Raw genomic sequence first — 23,330 nt, forward strand, 5'->3', positions numbered from 1 at the left:
GTGTATACCTTCAACGGTTTACCACATGTTGCGCCTTGGTGCGCGGAGCGCAAGTCAGCCAGGAGCCCGGGCCATCAGGATAGACAGAATCTCTCCCCTCGGCTCGGTCAGTTACGCGAGTACCAGCAAACGTTCCGCGTGTCTCCCATTTCCTTCGCCGATGTCGCGATAAAACCTCGTAATCTATCGTAACGCGGTCAATTAAACGTTTTTTAACGTGTTCAGTGCGAAATTGTGAACCATCCAAGTCGAAGGATAGGAAAATACGGTGCAGTGCTACCGAGAACAATATGCCTACGATGCTCTGCCAGTGAGCTGGAACTTTTTTTTTCTCGATAAGGTCTGTATTCGATGATTTACGATCATTTTTTACGCTTGGAAAAATTTGTATACGCGTCGAGCAAGGGAAATGTTTGCTTTGCAAAAATGTTGCTGTGAAACGTTATCGCAACTTCAGGGCACAACTATACGTCCTTTGTCGTGAAACCGTGGAACGCGAAACGTGGTTTTACCTGAAATTTTAACTGATCCTCTCAAAAACGAGACAGTGATATGTTTATTTTGGACATTATGATGACGGTAACGCAATAATGTCGTCACTAATTATAGAAATGAGCTGATTATACCTAACAAATAATTATTAAGGACAACAGTTATTGGATATATTAAGATCTATCTTTTTCAAGTAGTCTAATTGTTTCCATTAGACCTACTAAAAAGAGGATCAGTACCTACGTAATGAATTATACTCTATCACTCTATTTTCTGTTCACACCTGTTACATTACTAGAATCACTATACGACGATAGTGATCTGTTTTACACGGGGAACCAAGACATCAGCGCGTTGCAATTTTTATAATAAATCGAGACGAAAAAAGTAATTTACAAAAGCTTCGCAGATAGCTAAAATTCTTTACTTTTTATTCGTTCTTTTCTTTTTTTTTAAAAGAAGGAAAAAGCAGATTAATTAAATTGCAGGTTAATCTTTCTACGAGTCCTTTCACAAAGAACCGCAAGCTAATTACGTTTGCCGAGACAAAAGTTACAATATACGTATAAAAGATGGATGATAATAATAAAAAGCAAAATTACGTATTCATACAGTTTTAATTACTCGTGCGTAAATTTCCACATTTCTACTCATTAATTGCTTATCGTTAACGTTTCACCTCGTTCCATTTTTTTATCTTTTTTTGATAGTATCGATGAAATACCTCTTTTTATTTCCAAAAATACCACGTGCAAGATTGATTTTATAACAAAATTTTAATGGAATATGTCGAACGCGTTTTAGTTTGAAATGATATTTAATTGATATTTCGACATTAATAAATCATTATGATTATACAATAATATTGCAATAATGCAAATGAACTAATCTGCTGGTAATTGCGTTACAATGATTACGGCATAATGACAATAATGTGCATCGAAAGGTAACTCGAATGAAAGAAAGGTATAACTTCAGTTGGATTAATTCCAGAAATCACAAATACCATTGAACAACGTGAGTAACTATAGAACTGTCCAATATTGAAAAGCTATGAATATCGCCGTCTTCCAGGCTTCTCGACGAGTCTCCTGTTTCTGCAAATGCATTTCTCTACGGCTTAACATTAAAGTACATTAAAAAAAAAAGACGCATAAAATTTGGATGCAAGTCTCGATTTGCAGCACGGTTCTTGCATATTTTATAAAGTTCAAAAAAGAACTGAAAATTAATATCATCGCGTTGAATAAAATGGCAGAAAAATATATGTAAATGGTTGATTATAAAATAGAGATTAAACTATATCTGATTCAAAGCGTAAAGTGCTTGAGAAACGTGTTAAATGAAAATTATCGTCTAAAAATAGTTCCGTCCGAGACTTTTTATAGGCTGCAGCCATCCATCATTGCAACTACCGTACTACACGCAATCCTTTATTTTCATTGGACCACTGACCTACCTATCGAAGACTTAGACGTTTTTCTCATGCACACATTTCCCTGCATAAAGCACGCTTCGTGCATTGTTCTTCCGAATAACAAACGACCTAAACTTTGATATCTGAACACGTACATTTACATCTGTAACCTATATCTTGCGCGTAATTGACCCAAGAATACTGTATCCGTCTGACTAAAATAAAGTTGTACTCCTTTCTTCTTTCTTTTTTACAGATTTTAGTGCCTGACAGCGCGGCGGGGTGGCCCCAATGCCGGTCAGGAAGGGCCTCCTCGCCCCACAAAATACTTTCTTAGATACTATCGCCACACGTTTCGATGGAACCCGTAAGTATTGTAGCTCTATTTAACCTACCTCTTATTCATTCTTTACTATCAATACGTTCGTTTAAAAGGAGTAATTTATATCTACGTTTAACAACCTGCGTCTAGGAATTCAGAAATATTCTAATCACGACTAAGAGTTTTCCTCTCGAGTGAATCGTACGACGCTCAAATAAAGCAAAATAACAGCGATAAAATTCCGATCACGTCAGAGAAACGACGGTGGAGGTATTCGCGTAAACTTTCTCGGGGTTGTAAAAGATCGAAGTGTAGTGTCGCTGCCATTGGATTAGCTCCAATCCCGACGTTTCGAAGGCGACCCTCGTTTGTGAGTCGTCCGACGAAACGATTTGTCAATACAAAAAAGTCTTGATCGATTCCAATGGTTTACGACGAAAAACAGCATCCCTAATAAAAAATCCAGAGCTATCCACCCCTGTTCACCCACAACGACATAATTTTTAATCCAATCCCAGAAATAGTAAAGGATGCAACAACCAGTTTTATTTGGTTCAATCGTATTTCAGAAATTCGATGGCTATTTGGCGCCGTTGTTCCACTCGACGACATATTGTCTAATATAATTCGAGGTGTGGACACGTGTTGCTATTTACTAATCACTCGATCAAGCTGCAAATTAATATCGAAACGTCTCTCAATAGTTGCCGCACACGTTGACGTCGCCGTCACTAATTCGTATACCGTTATTATGGGCCACAACGTTAACAACGCGTGAAACCAAATTGTCTGACTGAGAAGCGACAGTACCCCGGGTGTATTTACGTCTAAACAATTATATCCCACCAGCTTAACGGTGCATACTTTTTGAAAAAGAGTGAAAAGAACGATGAAATCGAGATCACCTCGACCAACACCAACTATCCTCGCCGTGCTTCACTTGGGACACCAACTTAGTTACCTTCAACCTTTCCTCCCTTTACGGCGAAAACGTAGTTTTGGGTCTAGAGAAAAAGTAACCTGAACCGAAATTATCGATACCACAGTGACGTGTTGTATCCCCTTTCTTGATTTTCGATAAAGGAACAGTTGGCACGCGGCCTGCTGATGAAAAACGATAAACCACAGAAATTACATACGTTTCACAACATTACAAACATCGTTTGTAAATTTGTACAAACATTTAGCGAATAGAGATTACCCCTGTAATATTAAATTCAACGCCCGTTCTAGTGTTTGAATAACCTTTTCGAACAAGCTTTACGTTCCATTTTATCCGTTCCAGATCGTTCAGAGGGATCTGTTTTAGGTGAGATTCCAGCAATAAATACAAAGTTAAAGTAATCCACTGATACACCCGTTGTGAACTTTGAGCTTACAAACCAAGAAAAACTAATTACGAGAAAGGGACTACGAACCGTCGTTATCGCCGTCGTAAGAGAATTACAGGAAAGTTACGTCCTTGGAAAGTAATGAAATTGTATCTTTTTTTCCCCCTCGTTCGAGATGCCGACAAAATTATATTCATAGCCATCCAACTAATCTCCGACGGTACATTTTAATTTAATTCGGAGATTAAAATCGGAAGTATTTACTTTTAACTGGCTAATTTATTTCGTATATTTACATAAGCTACTTTTGCAGTGTCAAAACGCATCGCGTATTAAAAACAGGCCCTTCTTTCGTGTATAGGTACATATGTACGTAGAGGTATCGTGTGGATTGCATAACACCGTATTAGCATTTACGCAAGAATTAATTTCATAGAACCACCTGGTCTGTGGTGTTAAGACGATCAAAGCTCCTTAACTTCAACGCGGACGTCGCAGCAGATGATTTTACTCTTAATTATACCTTTGCGTTTCATCACGAATATCACATTCCATGGATAAAAAGGAAAAACGAAATGCCAAAATTTAGTTTCACGTTTGAATTAGCTCGAATAAGTTAAAATAGTTATCGCGGAACGAGTACTTGCGAGACGATCGCGTCGTTGTAGCAAGATGTCTGGTCGTTTCAAGGGGATACGACGACCCTAGAATTATGCTATTACGTTCAATCTTGGTGTTCCATCAAATACTCCAGTTTCCCTACAAACTCGATCGCTCTCGAGGCAATACAAATATCGTTTACCTCCTTTTGCGTGAAAACAAGCTGGAAAAAGAACCATCGACGTCGTTGCGCGAGTGTTACATTGACGCGATAACGATATCTCGTGTAGTTTCACGCCAGGGTGGAAAAGAAATCACGTAATTAGGTGAATGCATAATTGGTGGTTACGCGATTCAGTTTTTCAACCGCGGTATCGATTCGATTGGCTTCGTTACGCGAAACATCGGTGAAAAGAGTGAACGCGTATACTTGGAAGTTCGTGACCTTTCCATTGTGAACACTGTGATTTCGGCGAGAGAAAAAAGGGAAATAATTGCTCGTTAACGACGCCCGAAGTACTTATCCGTGGATATTTTTGGCGCACTCTTTCTTTCTTCGAGCGTGTTTGGCACATCGCCAACTGGGGTAAAGGATGGTTGACGACTATTCAAACACTCGTTTGTCTTTGCTGACCAAGACTCATGGAGGACCAATTGGAATATTCGTTTTAACCGAGTCTCCCATGCGCCTATCTGTGATTTTTCCTTATTCTTCTGTTCTCGTCGAATCAGAGCTTGATGAAAAGCATCGCGAACAGAATGCAAACCACGATGGGGAAGGAGGAGCACCCCGGTCGATCAACGAAACTAATTTTCCAACAGAACAAAAACCTGCCTGTTAGCGTACATAAAACTTCGATGCAACTTCGAATAATGCAAACTTCCTCGCGACATCGGGTTTCAATACCTAACCTGAATAGGGTTGGTAGACTTACAGCCCCCCTTGTTCGTGACCTATGAATTCCAAGTAATACGTCCACGCTAGTTTTACCATCGAGGCCGACAACCCCAGACGAATCATGGAATATTAATATGAAATCGGCGCCATGAAAATCGATCTTATTCCAATCGTTATACGTACTTACTTCTGATCTGATAGTAACATCTATTCAAAGATAGAAAATTACTTAAATTTTGTAAACGACCTATCCAATTTTCCTTCTTTTTTTTTCATACTAGTGTTTTATTTATTGCCCGATGATCTAGTACCACGAATACGCCTCGAACGGCAACTCCAATGAAACGTAAACGGCTCTTGTTTCCTGACCTTAATTCAAGATCATTAATTTCTTCTTAATGAACGATCACGGTTTACGCTTCCCAGAATGTATTTCCAACGTGCATCTGTATGCATTAGTAGCACGTTACGTTTCGTTTCGTTGTAAAGTAGGAATTGTGCACATTTCTAGAAAATGGCGATGGATGAAGATAAATATCGCACGGTGTATATTATCTAAATTAAAACTACAGCGAAATCGTGAACCCGCATTTACTATGTTTCCCGTAGAATTTTATTATACGGTATAACATACTATCGGGAAGATTAATTTTCCTTCGATGCGCCTATTAAACTTGGTAATCTGAGGTTTATGGTATATTACTCTTATTGGAAACGTCGAAGGAACCGAATAATACAGCCACGTCGCACTTGTACTTCATTCTCGAAATAGAGGCATAGAATTTCATTTGACTCCGTTTCTAATAAATGCGAACAAAATTCACGACTTCCTGCTCTCGTTGAAAAAAATATCTCACCAAGAGCAGCCAAGAAACAGTGGACGTCGAGTGGTGAATAAAAGAACAAAAAAGGTCAAGAAATCTCCTTACACATGCCGAATGACCTAATTACTTTTTCCGGTTCCCTTAACATTAGTGTTGATTTCATTCTGCTAGAAGAGTCGATAATTATCGTACTGAACAAAACGAGAAAACTAGAACAATTTCACGAAAGCGGCTAAGGGACTTGGAAAAGAAAAGAATGTTGTCATGATGAAATATCCGATTTATGCGAGGCTCCCTCTGGGGAGCAATATTGTGAAAAAGTAAAAGTTTGTTTTCCAAAAACCTTTTCGCTTTTTCTCCTTCGTATAGAATTGAAGAAATTTCGTCGGACAAATTCGTGACGCAGGTGACATACTGTTAGAGTAGGAGCTATTTCTCCCAAGTAGTAATGATCAAGCAAATGTCAGCCGAGAAATCGGAACGCACGATTGCTATCGCATTATTTCGCGATTAACGACGTTGCTTAATTTTACGTTATTGGACGATAAATAAGTGGAAAACATACATGTACACGTAAGAAAAGCAGACTAGGATTAGGATAAGTTAATAGCGAAGTACGATTCAATATCTGTGACGGTTTCAAAGTGAAAAGTTGAGTGCCAGTTCTCGAATCGCTATACCTGTCACGACGTTTCAACGTATATTTATCGACGATACAACCTCGATGCACTCACAACGAATTCAAAGCTGCATATCACTGTGTGACCTCAAAACTTCTACTAATAGTTACCGACACCACAAATAAATGTCACAGTGACGAGCGTTTGCAACAGGCTTTTGTGTCGTTTCTAGTGTTTGTTGTAACAGAGAAAACTCTACACGAGTTACACACTGTACACGAATATTTGCACTTTTTACTTGATTAACCCTTTTGTTGAAACATCTGCGGTACGATTGTTACAAATCTATCGCTAAAGTCTGACGAACGATAGTATTGTGTAATACATTTACGTTCCAACATGACTAACTTGACATTTTGATCAGAATCCGTATGTATGCATCTCTTGAAATTAATAGTTGCTTTTAGATGACATATATCATACATCGTTTGCAGCAAAAGGATTGATACGTCGTTTCTGAGTGCAAAACGCGCATAACAGAATATAGATGTATATAAAATGTATACAAGTGTCTGTGCAATTCCCTCGCGTACTGAAAATTAATTACAGTGCAACATCGTGCCATGTTATATTTCATAATCCTCGCGAGTGAATAAATGTTCAACTTGTCTAGAAGATACGCTCGAAGTTAGGATTGATACGCAACGTTGAGTGAATTTGTGGCAGAAGCACACGAATCCCCACATGAATCAATTTGTGAAATCAAAACAAGCCAGAATCTCATGGAAATGCGCCCGCAATCGGGATATATCCTGGAATAGATTACAACAGCGACACGCGATCAAACGCTAGGATAGTCTCTTTAGTTTTCTGTTACGCTAATTGCACGATATCCTTGCCAGCTTGGAAATTGATATCGATTGCAAGTTGCAACAAAGTAGAGAGAAGAGTTAAAAAAATTTCTTCTAACTGGTTAAACCGTTCGACCTATCTAATAGCGAAAAACGAGGAAAGTTTGATGGTGAGAAAGCACGACCCGTGGTAATTGTGTGGAACATTGAGTTTCATCGTGTTCATTAACCTGGTTTAAACTGAAATTATCCCAGCTGCTTGAAAATGTCCATTCCCTCGGGAATATCACCAGCCTCTTTCCAAACGTACAATCCAAATTTCGGCTTAAAAGTAGAAACAAATTTTGGAAATGTTCGCTAGGAAACCTTAGGTAAAACGCGTTCGATTTATCGAGGATTCAGGTGTTGAACGACACACGGGCAACTAATAATTACTCGATATCGATGACGCTTATCTTATCAATGTAATCAATATTGTGACGAAAAGTAATGACGCAAGTTTATTCATAGGAAAAGTACATACGTTTATCGATTAAAGACTGTTCCTTTGTTCTTTCCTGCACATTGAAAACATATGTTACGTGTTACTGTTTGCAACAGGAACAAATTGTTTACGATTCGGCGTAATAGCTGGTACATTGCATAAGAAACTAAACTACTCACAGACAATTACAGAGCGAAGGAACAGTCGTTTCGATAATCGTTTCATTTCCTCCGATGAAACGCATTCATCGTTCATCGAATGAAAATCTGTTCGCGAAGATTTCAAATCGATGAACGAGTGAATTTTTTTGAAAAGCCAAATGAGTCAATACCGTGGAGGGAAGTCTTCACGGTATGGGTTCCCTTAGACAGCGGACCTGATACTAGCAGACTTAATCTCTTCATATTCCGGTCTAAGGAAGGCATTATACAGCAAAAGGAGACGTAACTCGTTGAGAGGGTGAAAGAAAGGATACCATACAGCGACGCGGGCGAACGGAAACCTTCTTTTATCTCAAGCTACTTTATCAAAGAAGATCTCAAGCTTTCTAGTCTCGTTTTAAATCTATGCTTGCACGCCAACAAAATAACTATACTTCTCTCGACTAGAAACGAAATTGATCTATATATTTGTTACGCGATGATTTATACAATTCGATCACTACTTTTGTAGTAAGTACGTAATAAAAGCTATTGGAAAATATATTGGTAACCGACCTTTTTCTTTGCCCCATTCTGCCAGCAGTAGCTTTGCGAGATATTGAACTTTTCTGTCTTCGTAGAACGGAGAACAGCCGTCGTTTAATTCGTGAGACTTTCGTAAAATGAACCAGTTTAAAGGACGGAACGAGAATCTGACCGTTCCATTTACTTGACAATTCCACGTATTCGAAATTTTGTAGAAATCTGATTAGGGAAAACGACCCAGCCCGATCCCAGTGGAAATTGCTAAGTTATCATCGCCACCGACCTCAATCATGGGCAATAAGGTCTCACTCTCTCTCTCTCTCTCTCTCTCTCTCTCTCTCTCTCTCTCTGTCTCTGTCAGGAGTGAAACTTTTCCGCAGAAAATTGTCATTACAAACGGATCGATGGAAAGCACGAAAGGTCCTAGCGCTGCATTAAAAAATTGCTTACGGTCGAATAACCGGGATAGAAATTTAGCCTCCGGAGAGAAGCAGAAAGAGGGAAACGAAGAAAAGGGATGCAAAGTTTATCGCTAAGTGCTAGAAACGGGATAAAAGTTTCTGTGTAGAACAGACAAGAATATTTTCGGTTACAGTGTGTAAAGAGACACGATAGCTCGCCTTGCAATGGAGGTCAACCTTTCAAGAATATTACATCCATGACAATAGGAGGTACTGACAAAGATCTGGATAAAATTTCTAAATAATACCGCATCGCAAATGAAAAAGGGTAAAGCTCATTTCCTCCGTTCGATCTTCGGTGAGAATTAATTGAACATGCCCGACACGAATCTAGTTCTCTTCGATCATGCAAAAACGTTCTGACATACGGTTTGCTCGAGGGGGAACTCGTGACCGTATCGAAAATCGGTTGATACAATTTACCGCTTTGGATTTTCTCTCCTTTGCCCGATCCGCACGGTAATTTCAAGTTTGATTAAGCCACTTTCCTTTATTTTCTACGATTAATGCCTTATCAGGGCTGTATCGAATTTATCCATTAAGAGTCCAACTACGATCCCTGCTGCCCTATACTCGACGAGGAAACTTACTTCGAATGAAAATTTTCACGTAAATTCTAATCCGTCTAACGAAAGATTAGGAACGATACGCAAGAAAAAGTGTAGAGTACCAATCCTTCCTTTATTTACGAAGACTTTAATAAAGTCCCTGATACGTGATGAAAACGCAAGGTCGACATGTATGGTTAATACCATCTTTTAATCCTTACAACCACGGTATCCCCATCGTAAACATACAATGCATGCTTTTCATTGCCACACGGATGCACCACTTTCGACACGTTTGCAAATTTCGAATAAAATATCTATCACGTTTACTTAATCTCTTTGTCCATGGTTTCAGCGACGAGAATAAAATCCAGTTTCTCTTGATTTTGAACGAAGAGAAAATGAACGTCGAGGCTTGATTATTAGTTACAGGTTTACGTGTATACGTATAGTGAATATAACTAACCAACGTATCTAGCGGGACATCAATTCAGCCACATTAACCACAATAGCTGTGGCAACACGCGGTTATATCCACTTAATTATTTCGGGGTTATCGGGAAATATGGCTAGCAACTTATGAAGTAGTTATCGCTTTTCAATTAACGGCCGGAAAACATGAAAATCTGCTTGGCCTTGACGAATGCAATTATAGTTCAGAAAATATTCGCTAATTGCACACGATCGGATTACGGTTCGGTTTTATCGGATCGCTTTGATACGTGTACGTATCGCACAGCGTATTCGACCAGCCAAATTTACGCGTTTTAATTGATATTTAATTAACCCGGTCAACGAGAAAGAAAAAAACCGAACAAACGACAAATATTTGCTTTTATATGAAATAAAGGTACATGATTTTCGTACATTTAACTGAAACGTGCAGTGCCGCTTTTCTTGTTTATTTTCCTTGTGCACATTTTCTCCCATGCATAACTGGCAACATAAAATCTATATTTGTTTAAAACGCGCTTTTCATGATCTACGGTTATTTTTACCTTAGACGTTTTAATTATTTACCACGTTTCCGTTTGCTTATCGGGTTACACATTTTCCTAGGACGAATTTAGAAAATTGTAACGAAAAGCAATTTCTTGCTTCCAATTACTCGCATCAAACATAAAAATTCTCAAACGAACTTGAGTTCCGTTTTTGTTTATAACAAAATTTTCTGACGCTGGCCTGTGTTCGACACGTATGCGATACACAATCGGCTCCATTAGTCTTTGTCAAGAGTTGGCTGAAACTGTAACGTTTACGCTGCTTTTAGCGGCTGATGCGATGATCGTAAACGCTGTCGTTGTCGTGACCCCCCGGTTTACACGTATGCACCGAATTGGATATTGCAACGATGATTTCACATACTTATCGAGACTGTATAAATATACGGGACAGGAAACCCGTGAAAATGACGAAACGTAGCCTATAATTACGGAGAAACTATGAAGCTTGAACACTTATTGTTCTTAAACCGCTTAAAAGTTGCAATTGTGTAGCGATTTCTGTTTTCCGGTAGTTATCTACACTTCTCATACCACTTCGTCTACGACTGAAATTAATCCTTCACCGTTTCGTGGCCGCATATCCGCAATAAATGCGTAATTGGCAATCTCTTCGCGCGAAAAGAGCAATTAACTACAATTCATCTCTGGACGTTAATGAAATGTTGCTTCGAAATGAAAAGCATGCTGATTTAATGGCAATACTGACAATTAATCAATAAGGTAACGCGAAAATAAGCAACGAGTTAAACCGTCAAACAACGTACAAACTTCACCCTCAAACCATATTTTTATCTTATAACCCTTCGCCGTCAAACTCCCTGTGTATCAAACACGTGACAATCACTGTTTTCCGCAGAGCGTGAAGGGTGGTTTTAATCGTTGTCGGTCACCATGATCCCGTTCTACTAACTGTAGACAAAGTTACAGGACGTTGTTTGGACCTGCTCATCCAGCGAAAGATAAACTTTCGCTGTACATTTATCTCGAACGAAAGTTCCACCCATTTTTTGTTTTTTTCACTTTCACCGAACTGTACGTAATTTCGGCTTTTAGTCAGGCAATTCGAAGACGTTTACAGAATGCAATATTTAGAAAAACGGAGTTGTTGCATTTGTTTACGAAAAGAGGAAGCACCGAGATAGTTAGAACCGCGCAAGACTGAGAAAAGATGAACGTGTTTCAGGGGTAGCCGTAAAATTAAAAATAGTACCGTCGTTACCCTGAGAATGATTACGCCTGACGTCAGAGACGTTGACAAAGCTATCAACCAATGAACTGTACCACATGGTGCAATCATGCATCAACTTCTTGCACTACGCATTTTTATCCCGCGTAATCATCAAATTCTTGTTTACCATGTCCCTTTATTGCACTTTTCTTTTAATATTGCTTCAGAAAAGAAAAAAAAAAGAGAAAAATGGTCAAATCCACGTACATAATACCCCTTTGTAGTGAACAAAACCGAGTTGATCAATTTCACAGTGTTAAAAGTTTCAACTGAAGCAGTTGTTTTGTTCTCCCTTTTCAATTTCCCTCTTTTCGCAACGTATCGACTCGATTGGCTTGCCATGTCGGAATTGCTAAACCAAACAATAATTGAGAGAAAACACGATCCATGCGAAATTAATTGATGAAAATTGTGATTGCTCCACCACGAAATAATAACGAACTCGTATAATGTATTCGTCGATTGGAATCTAAATGCAATTTTTACCAGTTAAACGACAGTCAGAACCGCTGACACGTTCTTTAATTTAATCGAACATTCTTTTTGTCGACAGACAGCAACTTTGTGCTGGGAAATGCGCAGGTTCCGACGATCTACCCGATCGTTTATTGCTCCGATGGATTCTGCGAGCTGACAGGATTCGCGCGAGCGCAAATTATGCAGAAAGGTTGCGCTTGCAAGTTCCTGTACGGCCCGGAAACGAAAGAAGAGGAGAAAGCAATGATCGACAAGAGCCTCGAGAGCAAGACGGAACTGAAGATGGAAGTTGTGTTTTATAAGAAGAGCGGTAAGTTTCAGTACGGTCTTCTGAATTTCTTATCTCCAAATGCAGTCTTGTAAGTTGGAAAGTAAGCAATTACAGACAGTAGAACGCATCGGTCTTTAATTTGCTTTCTTCTTGCAAGTCAAAGTTTGACTACTCTGATGGCTTATCTTCTCTAATTAGTTCGACCTGATTTTCACTGTCTCGATCTTTTCTTACGATTCTACGTACAATTGAACAAAGAGATCTTTTCTTTTTTTTCTCACTCTATAAAAACGATAAAAATTGGTTGTACCATTTAACATAATTAGTGAAAGCGATTCGATGTAAACGTGTACACAAAGATTGCATGGTTGCAACGAGATACATTTAATCAAAGTAATCGATTCGATTTGATTCTATCATATTTGTACAGGGACAACTGTTCGCGTTAGCAATACAAATCATTATTCTATTCGTTTTGTTTCCGATCGGCTTTCAAAATAGCAAGTTTAACTTCGCGTTTAACGAACCTCGATCAAAAGTTTTAACAACAGATCGTACTTTCGAATGTAAATTGATCAATTTGTCGGTCAATTAATTTCTATCAGGATGCGCTTAACGAGACTTTTTATTTGATTTTAACCAACAGGAAGCCCATTCGATTGTTTACTCGATATTGTTCCGATCAAGAACGAAAAAGGCGACGTCGTTCTGTTCTTGGCTTCCCACAAGGATATCACCCACACGAAGAATCTTCAGCTGTGTGAGTTGCACGATAGTGGTGAGTTCTAGCCAAGCTTCGCTGCTGAACTCAGCCTGACGAAACGATTTTCTCTGGAATGCATTTCGATCGACGTGACTGATGAATTGCATTCCAAAGTATCCGAGCACGGACCATACATCGGGTATGGATAAAACGTTCCCAATGTAACGTACTTTCTTTCAACGTATTACCTATCTAACGTTTCGTGCTTTCTACACCGCGATCACGCAACACGCTGCACGTAAACCTAAAATGCAACATCATTCTTCAAAGCAAAACACCCAAGAACGCAAATCAAAAGCCAGCCAACAGCTTCGAATAATAGTTTGCTTTTCTTGTAGAATTTACACATCACGCCGCCCCGATGTTACACGTGTTGCTCATTTACAAAATCGACGTGCATATTTTACTCGAACGAACAATATTTTTGCAATTTATGCTAGTTTTCTAAGCAACAAAATTTTTGAAAAAGAAAAAAAAATTCGCTTGACGTTTATTGATCAGGAATGTATATTTTTTATCTCAGAGTGCTTTAATTGCACGGAAGGTACAGTTTTTAAACTGTGCAAAGTGAAAAGAAAGAAACGCGTCTACGACAACGGTCAAATTACATTTCAGATGCAAACGGTGGTCTCGATCCAGAGGCACCGCCGGCTAATTACGGCAGGAGAAGAAGTCGCGCCGTCCTTTATCAATTATCTGGCCATTACAAACAGGACAATAAGCACAAAATTAAATTGAGCAATGTAAGCGATTCGTGCTTGTTTTAACACGCGATCGATTCTTAATTTTATTTATTGTAAGACTCTCGTGCGTTTATTGTTTTAGAATCTTCTGCATTCTACTGCAGCACCTTTACCAGAATATAAAACAACGGGAATCAAAAAGTCTCAATTCATCCTAAGTCACTATGGCGGCTTTAAATCTTGCTGGGATTGGTTAATACTCCTCGCAACGTTTTACGTGGCAATTGTCGTCCCTTTTAACGCGAGCTTCATTAACATCGACAGGCCTACAATGGTCAGCGACGTTGTCGTCGAGGTCCTTTTTATAATCGGTGGGTACACGTTTCGCACTCGTTACCTTCCTTTTCGTTTCATAGAAATTAATAAGCCTAATCGAATTGCAAAATGAACGGATACGATAATTGATTCTATTATAGAATACTCTACACACGTATCGATTGGTACACTTTTAAAATAATTCAATCGAGAAGAAACGAGAAGAAGGGTGGTGTTCTTTTTATTTCATCGGTGATTCGAGGAGCTACGATTCTCCCTTACCCTCTTACTAACTGACTCGTAGAATTTCTTCAGATTTTTCCAGGCTCGAACACGCTGAAATTTGCTTTATTTTTCATGCATTTATTTGCTTTTTAAATACAAACCCGATGCAGTGAAACGAGTTTCTATCGCGGTGTCGATCGCATCTTTTAGCACAAATCAGACTCCTCGAGTCACTTTTAGCAAGCGATACATTCATGCTACAAACACGGAATCAATTTATCGTGTTGAATATCGAGTAACGATGTTTCAAACGCGAAGGCTCTTCGTGGGTGTCCGATGAGATTGCATCTCTTTGAGAATAAAAAAGGGAAGTGGGTAGAATTTAATTTGCAAGTATACTACAAAAACTGTTTCACCGATTAAAGATCACCCTTTACCGGCTGTGTGGCTAAACTCGTTTCGCGAGCATAACTTTACTTTAAACTAATTTGACGACCAACTTGCGAGCAAGCGAATTTTCGGACATAAATTTAGTTTCCAAACGGGATTAAAAGCAGTTCATCGTACGGGGATGAAGTTCCTTAACGCGGTTCCACATTTCCACGTTACGAAACTCGAAAGGACGACTAACTGCGAGAACAGTTTACCTTTGCTTTTGACCGAGACAAAGACCACGGGTTCCTACTTATTCTCGCTAATATGTATATAAATTAGTGCAAACATATGAAATCTACAAAACGATCCTTTCACAGATATCGTTCTGAATTTTCGAACAACATACGTAAGCAGAAAAGGCGAAGTCGTCAGCAACAGTAAAAGTATTGCCGTCAACTACGTAAAGGGCTGGTTTTTTGTCGATCTGGTCGCCGCTTTGCCCTTTGATTTTCTTTATGCCTCTGACGTTTACAGCGGAGAGGTGAGTAATTATCGTCAAATATTTAACGAGATAATACCAACTGGCCGTGCGGATGCATCAAAGAGATAAAGTTTCCATTCGCGTTTGAAGTCACTTGAAATTTTCATCTCGACTACGAATGATTACGTCGCTAAAATCAAAAGAATCTGAAGAAGAAAGTAGTGGAAAGAGTTCGTTTCGCAGATGTCGATATATTATTCGGTCAAACGACACATCGATTTCTCGTGTCGTGTTTTCTCCGGAACTCGGATGCGCTTGAATGCGATTCAAACGACGTATCTGATCGATGAATGGTACAATCATCTAGTCGTCGTAAGTTCGCACACCTCGAGAATTCGTTATTACATCGATTGTTATGAAATCGAATCACTAGGAATGTGTGCGAACACTCGATACAATACAAGTACAAATGTTACTACTCCGAGCAATCGGGTTAATCGATGTATTTTGACCATCCCGTTTCGCGCATTACTAATAGCATATTTGTATCGCAGGAATCGGGACACGGTAACATTCATTTAGTAAAATTAACAAGGTTGCTAAGACTGGCGCGATTACTTCAAAAGATGGATAGATATTCGCAGTACAGCGCGGTGATTTTGACCATGCTGATGCTATTTTTTATCCTGGTGGCACATTGGTTGGCCTGCATTTGGTTTGTTATCGCAGAGAAAGAAAGATTAAGAAACGATAACGAATGGGACCTCGGTAAGTTTCCAATTTTGTTAAACAGCCTCCTGCGACTTCTATGGAATACAAATGTCGATGCATAGTTACAACGAAATTTAGCTAAGAACCATCAATCTTTCGAACGGTTTATATTTGCTTCCCCTCGTCAGAAACACGTGATCGTGAACATTTTAAGCAAGAAACCCCAAGCTGATCTGGAACACGTAACGCGTACAGTAGCTTAACCCTTATACCTGCTTAAATATACAGATTGGCCCCCCGGTGCTCATTTCAAATAGCCTGTCTTTGGAGAACTTTGGACTCTATGTGGAAACAATGCTCGGTAAAGTTGACGAACTATATTCGTGTTAAACCGCGAAGTTAACACTTAAGGGAAAGTGTATCACGTAATTTAATCGCAAACGTTTGCCTGTACTAGACATGCTCTTGTAATGCTGTTACCGTTTAATCCCGAGGCTTGAACTTTGATGCGCTCAAAGAGACTGCCGGCGACTTTGGCATACTTGTACGCGACATTTTGCTGCAAACGCGGCCTGTTTTAAAACAGTTTGCCACTGGGCAATCGATCAACGTGTAACTCGACTTTGTATTCTACAGAGGAATACAAAATTTTAATCAAATGAATTTTTCCAGGCTGGATTCACACGTTGGCGGAAAGATTAAAAATTTCTGTGAATAATGTAACGCACGCGGAAAGCTACATCACAGCGTTGTATTTTACTTGCAGCAGTTTAACGTCGGTAGGATTTGGAAACGTTTCGGCCAACACGTTCTCCGAAAAGTTCTTCTCGATTTGCACGATGCTCATTGGCGGTTAGTAATCGTGGTCAATCAATACGTTTGTTCCGTAAGGATTATCAATTAATTACTCAATAATCAATTAACGGTTACACTATCCTTGTTTGGCCGAGAATTGACATGTGTACGCGCATTAGAGGCAAACGATGTTAATTAGGACGAAACAAATTTATCCGTAAATGTACAGTAGGAAACATTAGCACATTGTATACGTATTGTGTATGCTATACAGCTCTGATGCATGCCGTGGTGTTCGGTAACGTGACGGCGATTATTCAAAGAATTTACTCTAGAAGATCGTTGTATCAAACGAAATTGCGAGATCTCAAGGATTTTTTCGTGCTGCATCAGATACCGGAGGAATTAAAACAACGTATGCAAGACTACTTCCAAACAATGTGGTCCCTGAATCACGGTATCGATATACACGAGGTAAAGTGCACGATGACGAACGGTAAATAATTGTGCTACGTGACGCGATAATGCCATATACCTACATATATGTATCTTCACTGTGTGAAATTAATTATACAGACCCGACGTATTAATCCTTTTAGACCCTGAAACAATTTCCCGAGGAACTCAGAGGAGACGTTTCGATGCATCTACATCGCGAGATATTAAATTTACCAATATTCGAAGCTGCTTCTCAGGGTTGTCTTAAGCTACTTTCTCTCCGAATTCGAAATAATTTTTGCGCACCTGGCGAATTTTTGGTTCACAAAGGAGACGCGCTTTCGTACATCTACTACTTGTGCAACGGTTCCATGGAGGTCGTGCAAAACAATATGGTCGTTGCAATCTTGGGTAGGACACCACGAGATATTTATTAATCTAAATCGATATCTTTGTATTACGCAATTTAATTTAATTTAAAGGGAAAGGTGATCTTGTGGGCTGTGACATAAACGTTCACCTACAGCATAGCAGTAATGGGGGTGGAGCTGGTGGTTCAGGATCCGATGTCGTGGTCAAATCGAGTTGCGACGTGAAAGCGTTAACCTACTGTGATTTAAAGTGCATAAACATGCACGGGCTGGTCGAAGTGCTTCGATTATATCCCGAATATCAGCACGAGTTCGCAAACGATATACAACACGATCTTACTTACAATTTACGAGAAGGATACGAGGCCGAGGTAATCTTTGAGTGTTCAAAAACTACACGAGGCATAAAAGAAGAAACGATACAATTTTCGCGGCGATGCCTTTTTCAGCAAGAGTCGGATATGAACGGACCATCGTTAACGCTACCGTCGATCAGCGAAGACGATGAAAACGTACCTGAAGAGGGAGAGACCTCGCCTTTATCGCCACCAAACAAATCACCTTTGCATACATCGAGCCCGAGACACGCTAAATTTAGGTAAGTCTATCTGGGATCGCTTTAATTACGCGTATCTATTCTCCACCGTGAATCATAGGGATGACTATCGAGAAACAAGGAGACACGGAAGAGGAGTTTTAGTTCGAGGAAGAGCGGCTCAAATGATCGCTCAAGAATCAGTGGAGGACCATATTCGCGGATCGGTGGAAAGGCTCGACACACAATTTTCTACGTTACATCAAGACGTTGCTACTCTGAGTAGCGAGGTAGGTGTAGGTGTTCGAGAACAAACGAGTAGGTGGGCGGCGTTTTATAGAGATACACCAAAGTCTATAATACCTTTTCTGTTCGATAAAAATAGGTCAGAAATGCCATTCAAGCTCTACAAATACTAGCATGTTCGCCACAAAGTAATCCGAATTTACCAACCCCTGCGAACCGAGGGAGCGGCGTTTTAGCGAGAAGTTCGTCCCACCCACCGGATGCTCTGTGCTGGGATCCTCCTCCGAGGATGTCCGACGCATCGACGCAAACCGACTGGCCAGTGGATTTGTTCGAATCTTGGGTCCGAGCGAATCCTCAAAGAGTACTGAGGATTCTCGAACTCGACCCAACTACTCTATCGAGGCAACCTCCGTCTCCGACACCGTCTCCGTCTTCTCCTCCTCCGCCGCCATACGAACCCCTATCACCTGTGGCAGGTACTCCGCCACAATCACCATCCCCCTCGCCAGGTACTTGTTCAAATTATTTTATTCCATTGAAATTCATCTAATTACCACTTCTAATCAGGACGATAATATTCGCGCAAACTATTCCCCCAGGTAATGATAATTTCGTTTTCGGCAATAATCACGGAGAACGACACATTCCTCGTTTGTACAAACCGACGAATTCTAGCTGGGATCCGGAGAACAAATTATCGCATCGATTTAGCGCCGGTGATGCCGATAACGCGTCTTTGTATCAAGCGTTTAGCACTATGCGCCGACTTCCGGAATCACGCTCGTTAAAATTTGATCCCTTCGATAGCTGAACATTTCCAAAAAACATATCAGGGTTATCAGCCTTAGAGCACACCCAACAGACAGAGAATTTGTAGGCCCGCCACGAGAGTAACGAGATGTAAAGCTGGATATTTTGGGTGTTTAAATTCATTCGTCAGATGTACTCTCGCGTTAATAAAGTTTATCGCGTCTGTTCATTTTCTTACACACGCGAAATAGTTGAACTGTAGTTGAATCTGATCACTAGTTACTAACAATCAATATTACGTGATGTTGCTCGTATTGTTTTCTATCGGTGACTTCGTTAGACTAATCAATTGAAAACTATCTTTATCTAAAACGTGTTTTCTAATCGAATCTTCTAATTCGAACGCTTGCAATTCGATTGGTCCGTGTAAATATTGGCAACCTATGTGTCTCTTGTATGTACGTGCAACGATGTCACAAAGTTTTTCCAAAATTTCCTGAACCCGCAGAAATACGAGAAACGTTCAACGTTTAATATCGCGGCAACTTTGTTTGAATAAAAAGAAAAAACTTTAACGATATCACAAAAGGAAATTTTAAACTTTAGCGTAGCAATAACGTGCACAAGAAATTTCGATGTATCCTTTAACGTCCAAGTTAGATTGTAGTTATGGTAAAGTAGCCATCGTTCGAGCATTTACTATCGCATTAAACACAAGATTGATTTCAAACAATGAATCACTTAATCGATTCGAAATGAATGTATCATATTAAAACTGTATCGCGCGGGTGTATATCCAATTGTAAGTATCACTTGAATGGATTCAATGTAAATAGCGTATCGCTATCAAAAATATGTGATAAGGCACGGCTTTGGCCATGCACAACAATTGTATTCGTTCATCTTTCATCGTCATTTGTGAAACACTCGGATCGGTAACAATAAAAGTTACCTGTGTAATTATGAAATCTAGTACATACCTATAGATGAGAAGGCTGCTTCACAGTTCCGGTCACAGTGTCGTCAGATCGCGTCAAATCAAACCTCGGTCAATATAATTTAAACGCAATTCAATTTTAAACGTGTCGTTATCGTTTTTGGTAAAATCCTGTACTATGACCGATCGTGATCTGAGCTTATGTTCGACCTCACGTATGAAGCAGGTTTTAATACCTACGCCTCGATACGTATAATTTGAATACGAATACGTTGAGAAAACAATCATTATATTGGACGAATAATATTATTAACGAAAGACCAACCATCGTAAAGCACTCGAGTCTAGTCATAGTAGGAATCTTACAATTAGACCAAGTATTGATAACGTCATAATTTCACAAATGTCAATGAAAGCAGCTGTTTTATAAATATTTCATATATTTTGTTATACTATTTCTATGCTCCTCACCTTATAATTCAAGCTAATCGTATTGTAATATTATCTATTCAACCTGTATCTCACGTATTCTACTACTTTTTACACTCTTCGAGTAACTTACAAAAGGGAAACGTTCGTCATTCTAACATACATAATATGGGAATGTCAGTAAGCACAAAATGAAACACGTATGTTTTTAAAATTGATGAATTTCCGAAGAATATTGAAAGATATATAATTATCATTCGGTATACCGATTCGATTCGAAATTAGAGTTAAAATAAACAGAAAGAAATTATTATTCGTGTTATACGCGTGTTCACGTGCGTGTGTATTTCTCCCTGTACGAAGTTACAATTAGTTGATAAGTTTATGTCAAGATGCAAATGCATCCTCGAATTATCAAAAATTTAGCTAAACTCGATGAAATTTTTTATCACACACTTTTTTATCTAAACTAGTTAGAGAAAAACTTCGAATGAACGGCCTTAAAATAAAGATTTATTTTTTTCACTGTTCTTGAATATCACGATCTAAATCTAAATGTTTGACCTAAACCGACGCTAATGGTCTCCTCTCGAAAACCGTGGTGAGATCAGATTACCAAACATCTTAAAACTACGTACTAATTGGCATACGATACGACAACCAAGGACTAACCGGTCGAATCGATTTAAAAAAATATTTTATAACGTTTGTACGTTGTATTATCGAACATGATTATAACAAATTATCATTCTTACCTTTCTTTACAGGCGTCGAATATCAAATCTTTTGATATCGGTTAAAAAAACATATAAATATTGTACAAATACGAATAGACGAATGTATCATTCTAAAGCGACAGGATATATTTATAGTCAACACTGTCAAAGAACGACGATATCTTGAAAGTACCAATGTTAACGAATGCATAGTTTAAAAAAAACAAAAGAATAAAAGAAAATAATACTTTCGCTGTTAAAACGCGCCTGTTGTACAAACTTTCCATTGATGATTTCAACAAGGAATAAACAACGGTAACGTTATTTTAATGTCACGCATTATACATTTTAGCAACACGAAAAAACTAAGTAGTATTACTTCACGAACGAGAAGAAAAACTAATCTATCGAAAGCTTTCAGGCGTTTGTAAATATTCTTCAATGCTTATTGTACAGTGTGCATCTTATAATTGGCATAATTTGTTCATTTGTCTTATTATAAAAAAATAAAAATGAGCACGAAATATTTAATAAAAACTGTTCTTTTAAATAAATTGACTTGAACTAATCGTGACATAACCACTGTTAACGATGATTCCAACGCGAGGTTATAAAAAAACTGATAATAAAATGTTAATTGTAAAAATGAATATGTATTACGTGTATTTGAAAAAAATACCATAAACAATTATCTTTCCTTTCCTTTTGTTGTAAACTTTGAGTTCAACAAAGTAGTTTTACGAAAACTATCGCATTTGTACGTTGTTCTCAAGAAATGAACGATCGGTATTTACCGGTGCTGATTTTTATAGTTTAACAATTGAAACACTTACCTGTTTCACCTGAAGACCGGACAAATGGGATGAAGAATGAATCGCAAACCAGAAATCAGTTGTTGAACGAGAAAAATCTGTCAACAAGGAAGCACGCCATTTATATTTCTTCGTGCAACAATGATCATGGCGTATAACATAACATTTTATGATCAATATCGATATTTTCCTTCTAATTGTTTTAAACTATTACGTATACCGATTGTCACTATCATATTAAGTCTATTTTACTTACTAATTTGCAAGAAGAAGCTGCTTTCCAACCACTTCTATTCACCACTTGTAGCAACGTGACAGCTCGTCCTCCTCTTGTCTCTGACCGATCACATACTACTGAAATCAACTCAACCGGCATGACGCACTACATTGGCCGGAGGGCTGTTTATATTTTCGTGAAACGGATTCTGTATACTGTTTGATCAAAGCTATATGAAACTAACTGCCCATGAAATATATAGAATAATCAATTTTATATTTTTATTTTAATATTTACGTTTTGTGTTGAAATTTAATTTGACACTTGAGTTGTATATATATGTTTGAAAATATTCACAATAGTTTAGTTAATAAAAATTATAAAAATAGAGTGATTTAATATGAATTAAAATAAAAATAAGAATTTTTAATTATCTTTAGCAAGCATATTTTTGCTAAATAATTATTCGTATTATTTTTCTGACTTGCTTGAACAGTACGATTCGAATGTTGTGCGTAGTAGTAACGTGACCGTTTCAGTTAGTTATTGTAATATGTATTCGCGGAACGTGCGCGTTGCTCTCGTTGAATCGTGTGATTTTGTTTAAAAATCTTCTAAATTAATGAATATTAATGTGATATAAAGTGAACAAAGTGTGAAATAAGCAAGCGGGCAGTGAATGTGGTAAGTTTTTTGAAATATTAAGTATAATATCAAAAGATATACGAATATGATTTTGTACAACAATCGGCCGGGTACCGTAGTTTCGAAATTTTTCATCATTTTATCTTTTTTCTTGCATTAAATGATTCGTATTACTTTTTAAACGATCAATTCTCGTATAGAATGCTACTTAATAATTTGTTTAATTGTATTTCTTTGTTGTGTAGACAGATATCTGACACGAAGAGAACGAGAATCTACGGTCGCACGAAGCATTCTACACATGGTGAGTCATATTTTGATGAAATATCGTACTTTATTGCTTAATTATTGTACTATATTTAAGTATAC

At 38.5% G+C, this 23,330-nt stretch overlaps 1 protein-coding gene across 1 annotated transcript; it reads left to right on the forward strand.

Moving 5' to 3' along the window:
- Positions 1-122: 122 nt before the first annotated feature.
- Positions 123-21,937, forward strand: LOC114877053 (potassium voltage-gated channel subfamily H member 8). The gene is made up of 16 exons (XM_029189149.2): positions 123-340; positions 2,166-2,276; positions 12,320-12,553; positions 13,161-13,292; positions 13,893-14,020; positions 14,103-14,331; positions 15,253-15,416; positions 15,911-16,124; positions 16,740-16,919; positions 17,137-17,336; positions 17,462-17,711; positions 17,783-18,042; positions 18,121-18,269; positions 18,328-18,496; positions 18,592-18,964; positions 19,055-21,937. The coding sequence occupies exons 2-16, from the start codon at positions 2,201-2,203 to the stop codon at positions 19,264-19,266; spliced, it is 2,970 nt and encodes a 989-aa protein (XP_029044982.1). The 5' UTR covers positions 123-340; positions 2,166-2,200; the 3' UTR covers positions 19,267-21,937.
- Positions 21,938-23,330: the final 1,393 nt, after the last annotated feature.

This window comes from Osmia bicornis, chromosome 14 (genome assembly GCF_907164935.1).
Source record: "Osmia bicornis bicornis chromosome 14, iOsmBic2.1, whole genome shotgun sequence".
Lineage (NCBI taxonomy): Eukaryota > Metazoa > Arthropoda > Insecta > Hymenoptera > Megachilidae > Osmia > Osmia bicornis.

Bases quoted from the DNA above. Each gene is read 5' to 3' on its own strand.
- LOC114877053 (XM_029189149.2), top strand. From the start codon at position 2,201: ATGCCGGTCAGGAAGGGCCTCCTCGCCCCACAAAATACTTTCTTAGAT. The intron at 12,554-13,160 runs GTAAGTTTCAGT...TTTAACCAACAG, and splicing joins TGTGTTTTATAAGAAGAGCG to GAAGCCCATTCGATTGTTTA. The intron at 16,125-16,739 runs GTAAGTTTCCAA...GAATTTTTCCAG, and splicing joins CGATAACGAATGGGACCTCG to GCTGGATTCACACGTTGGCG.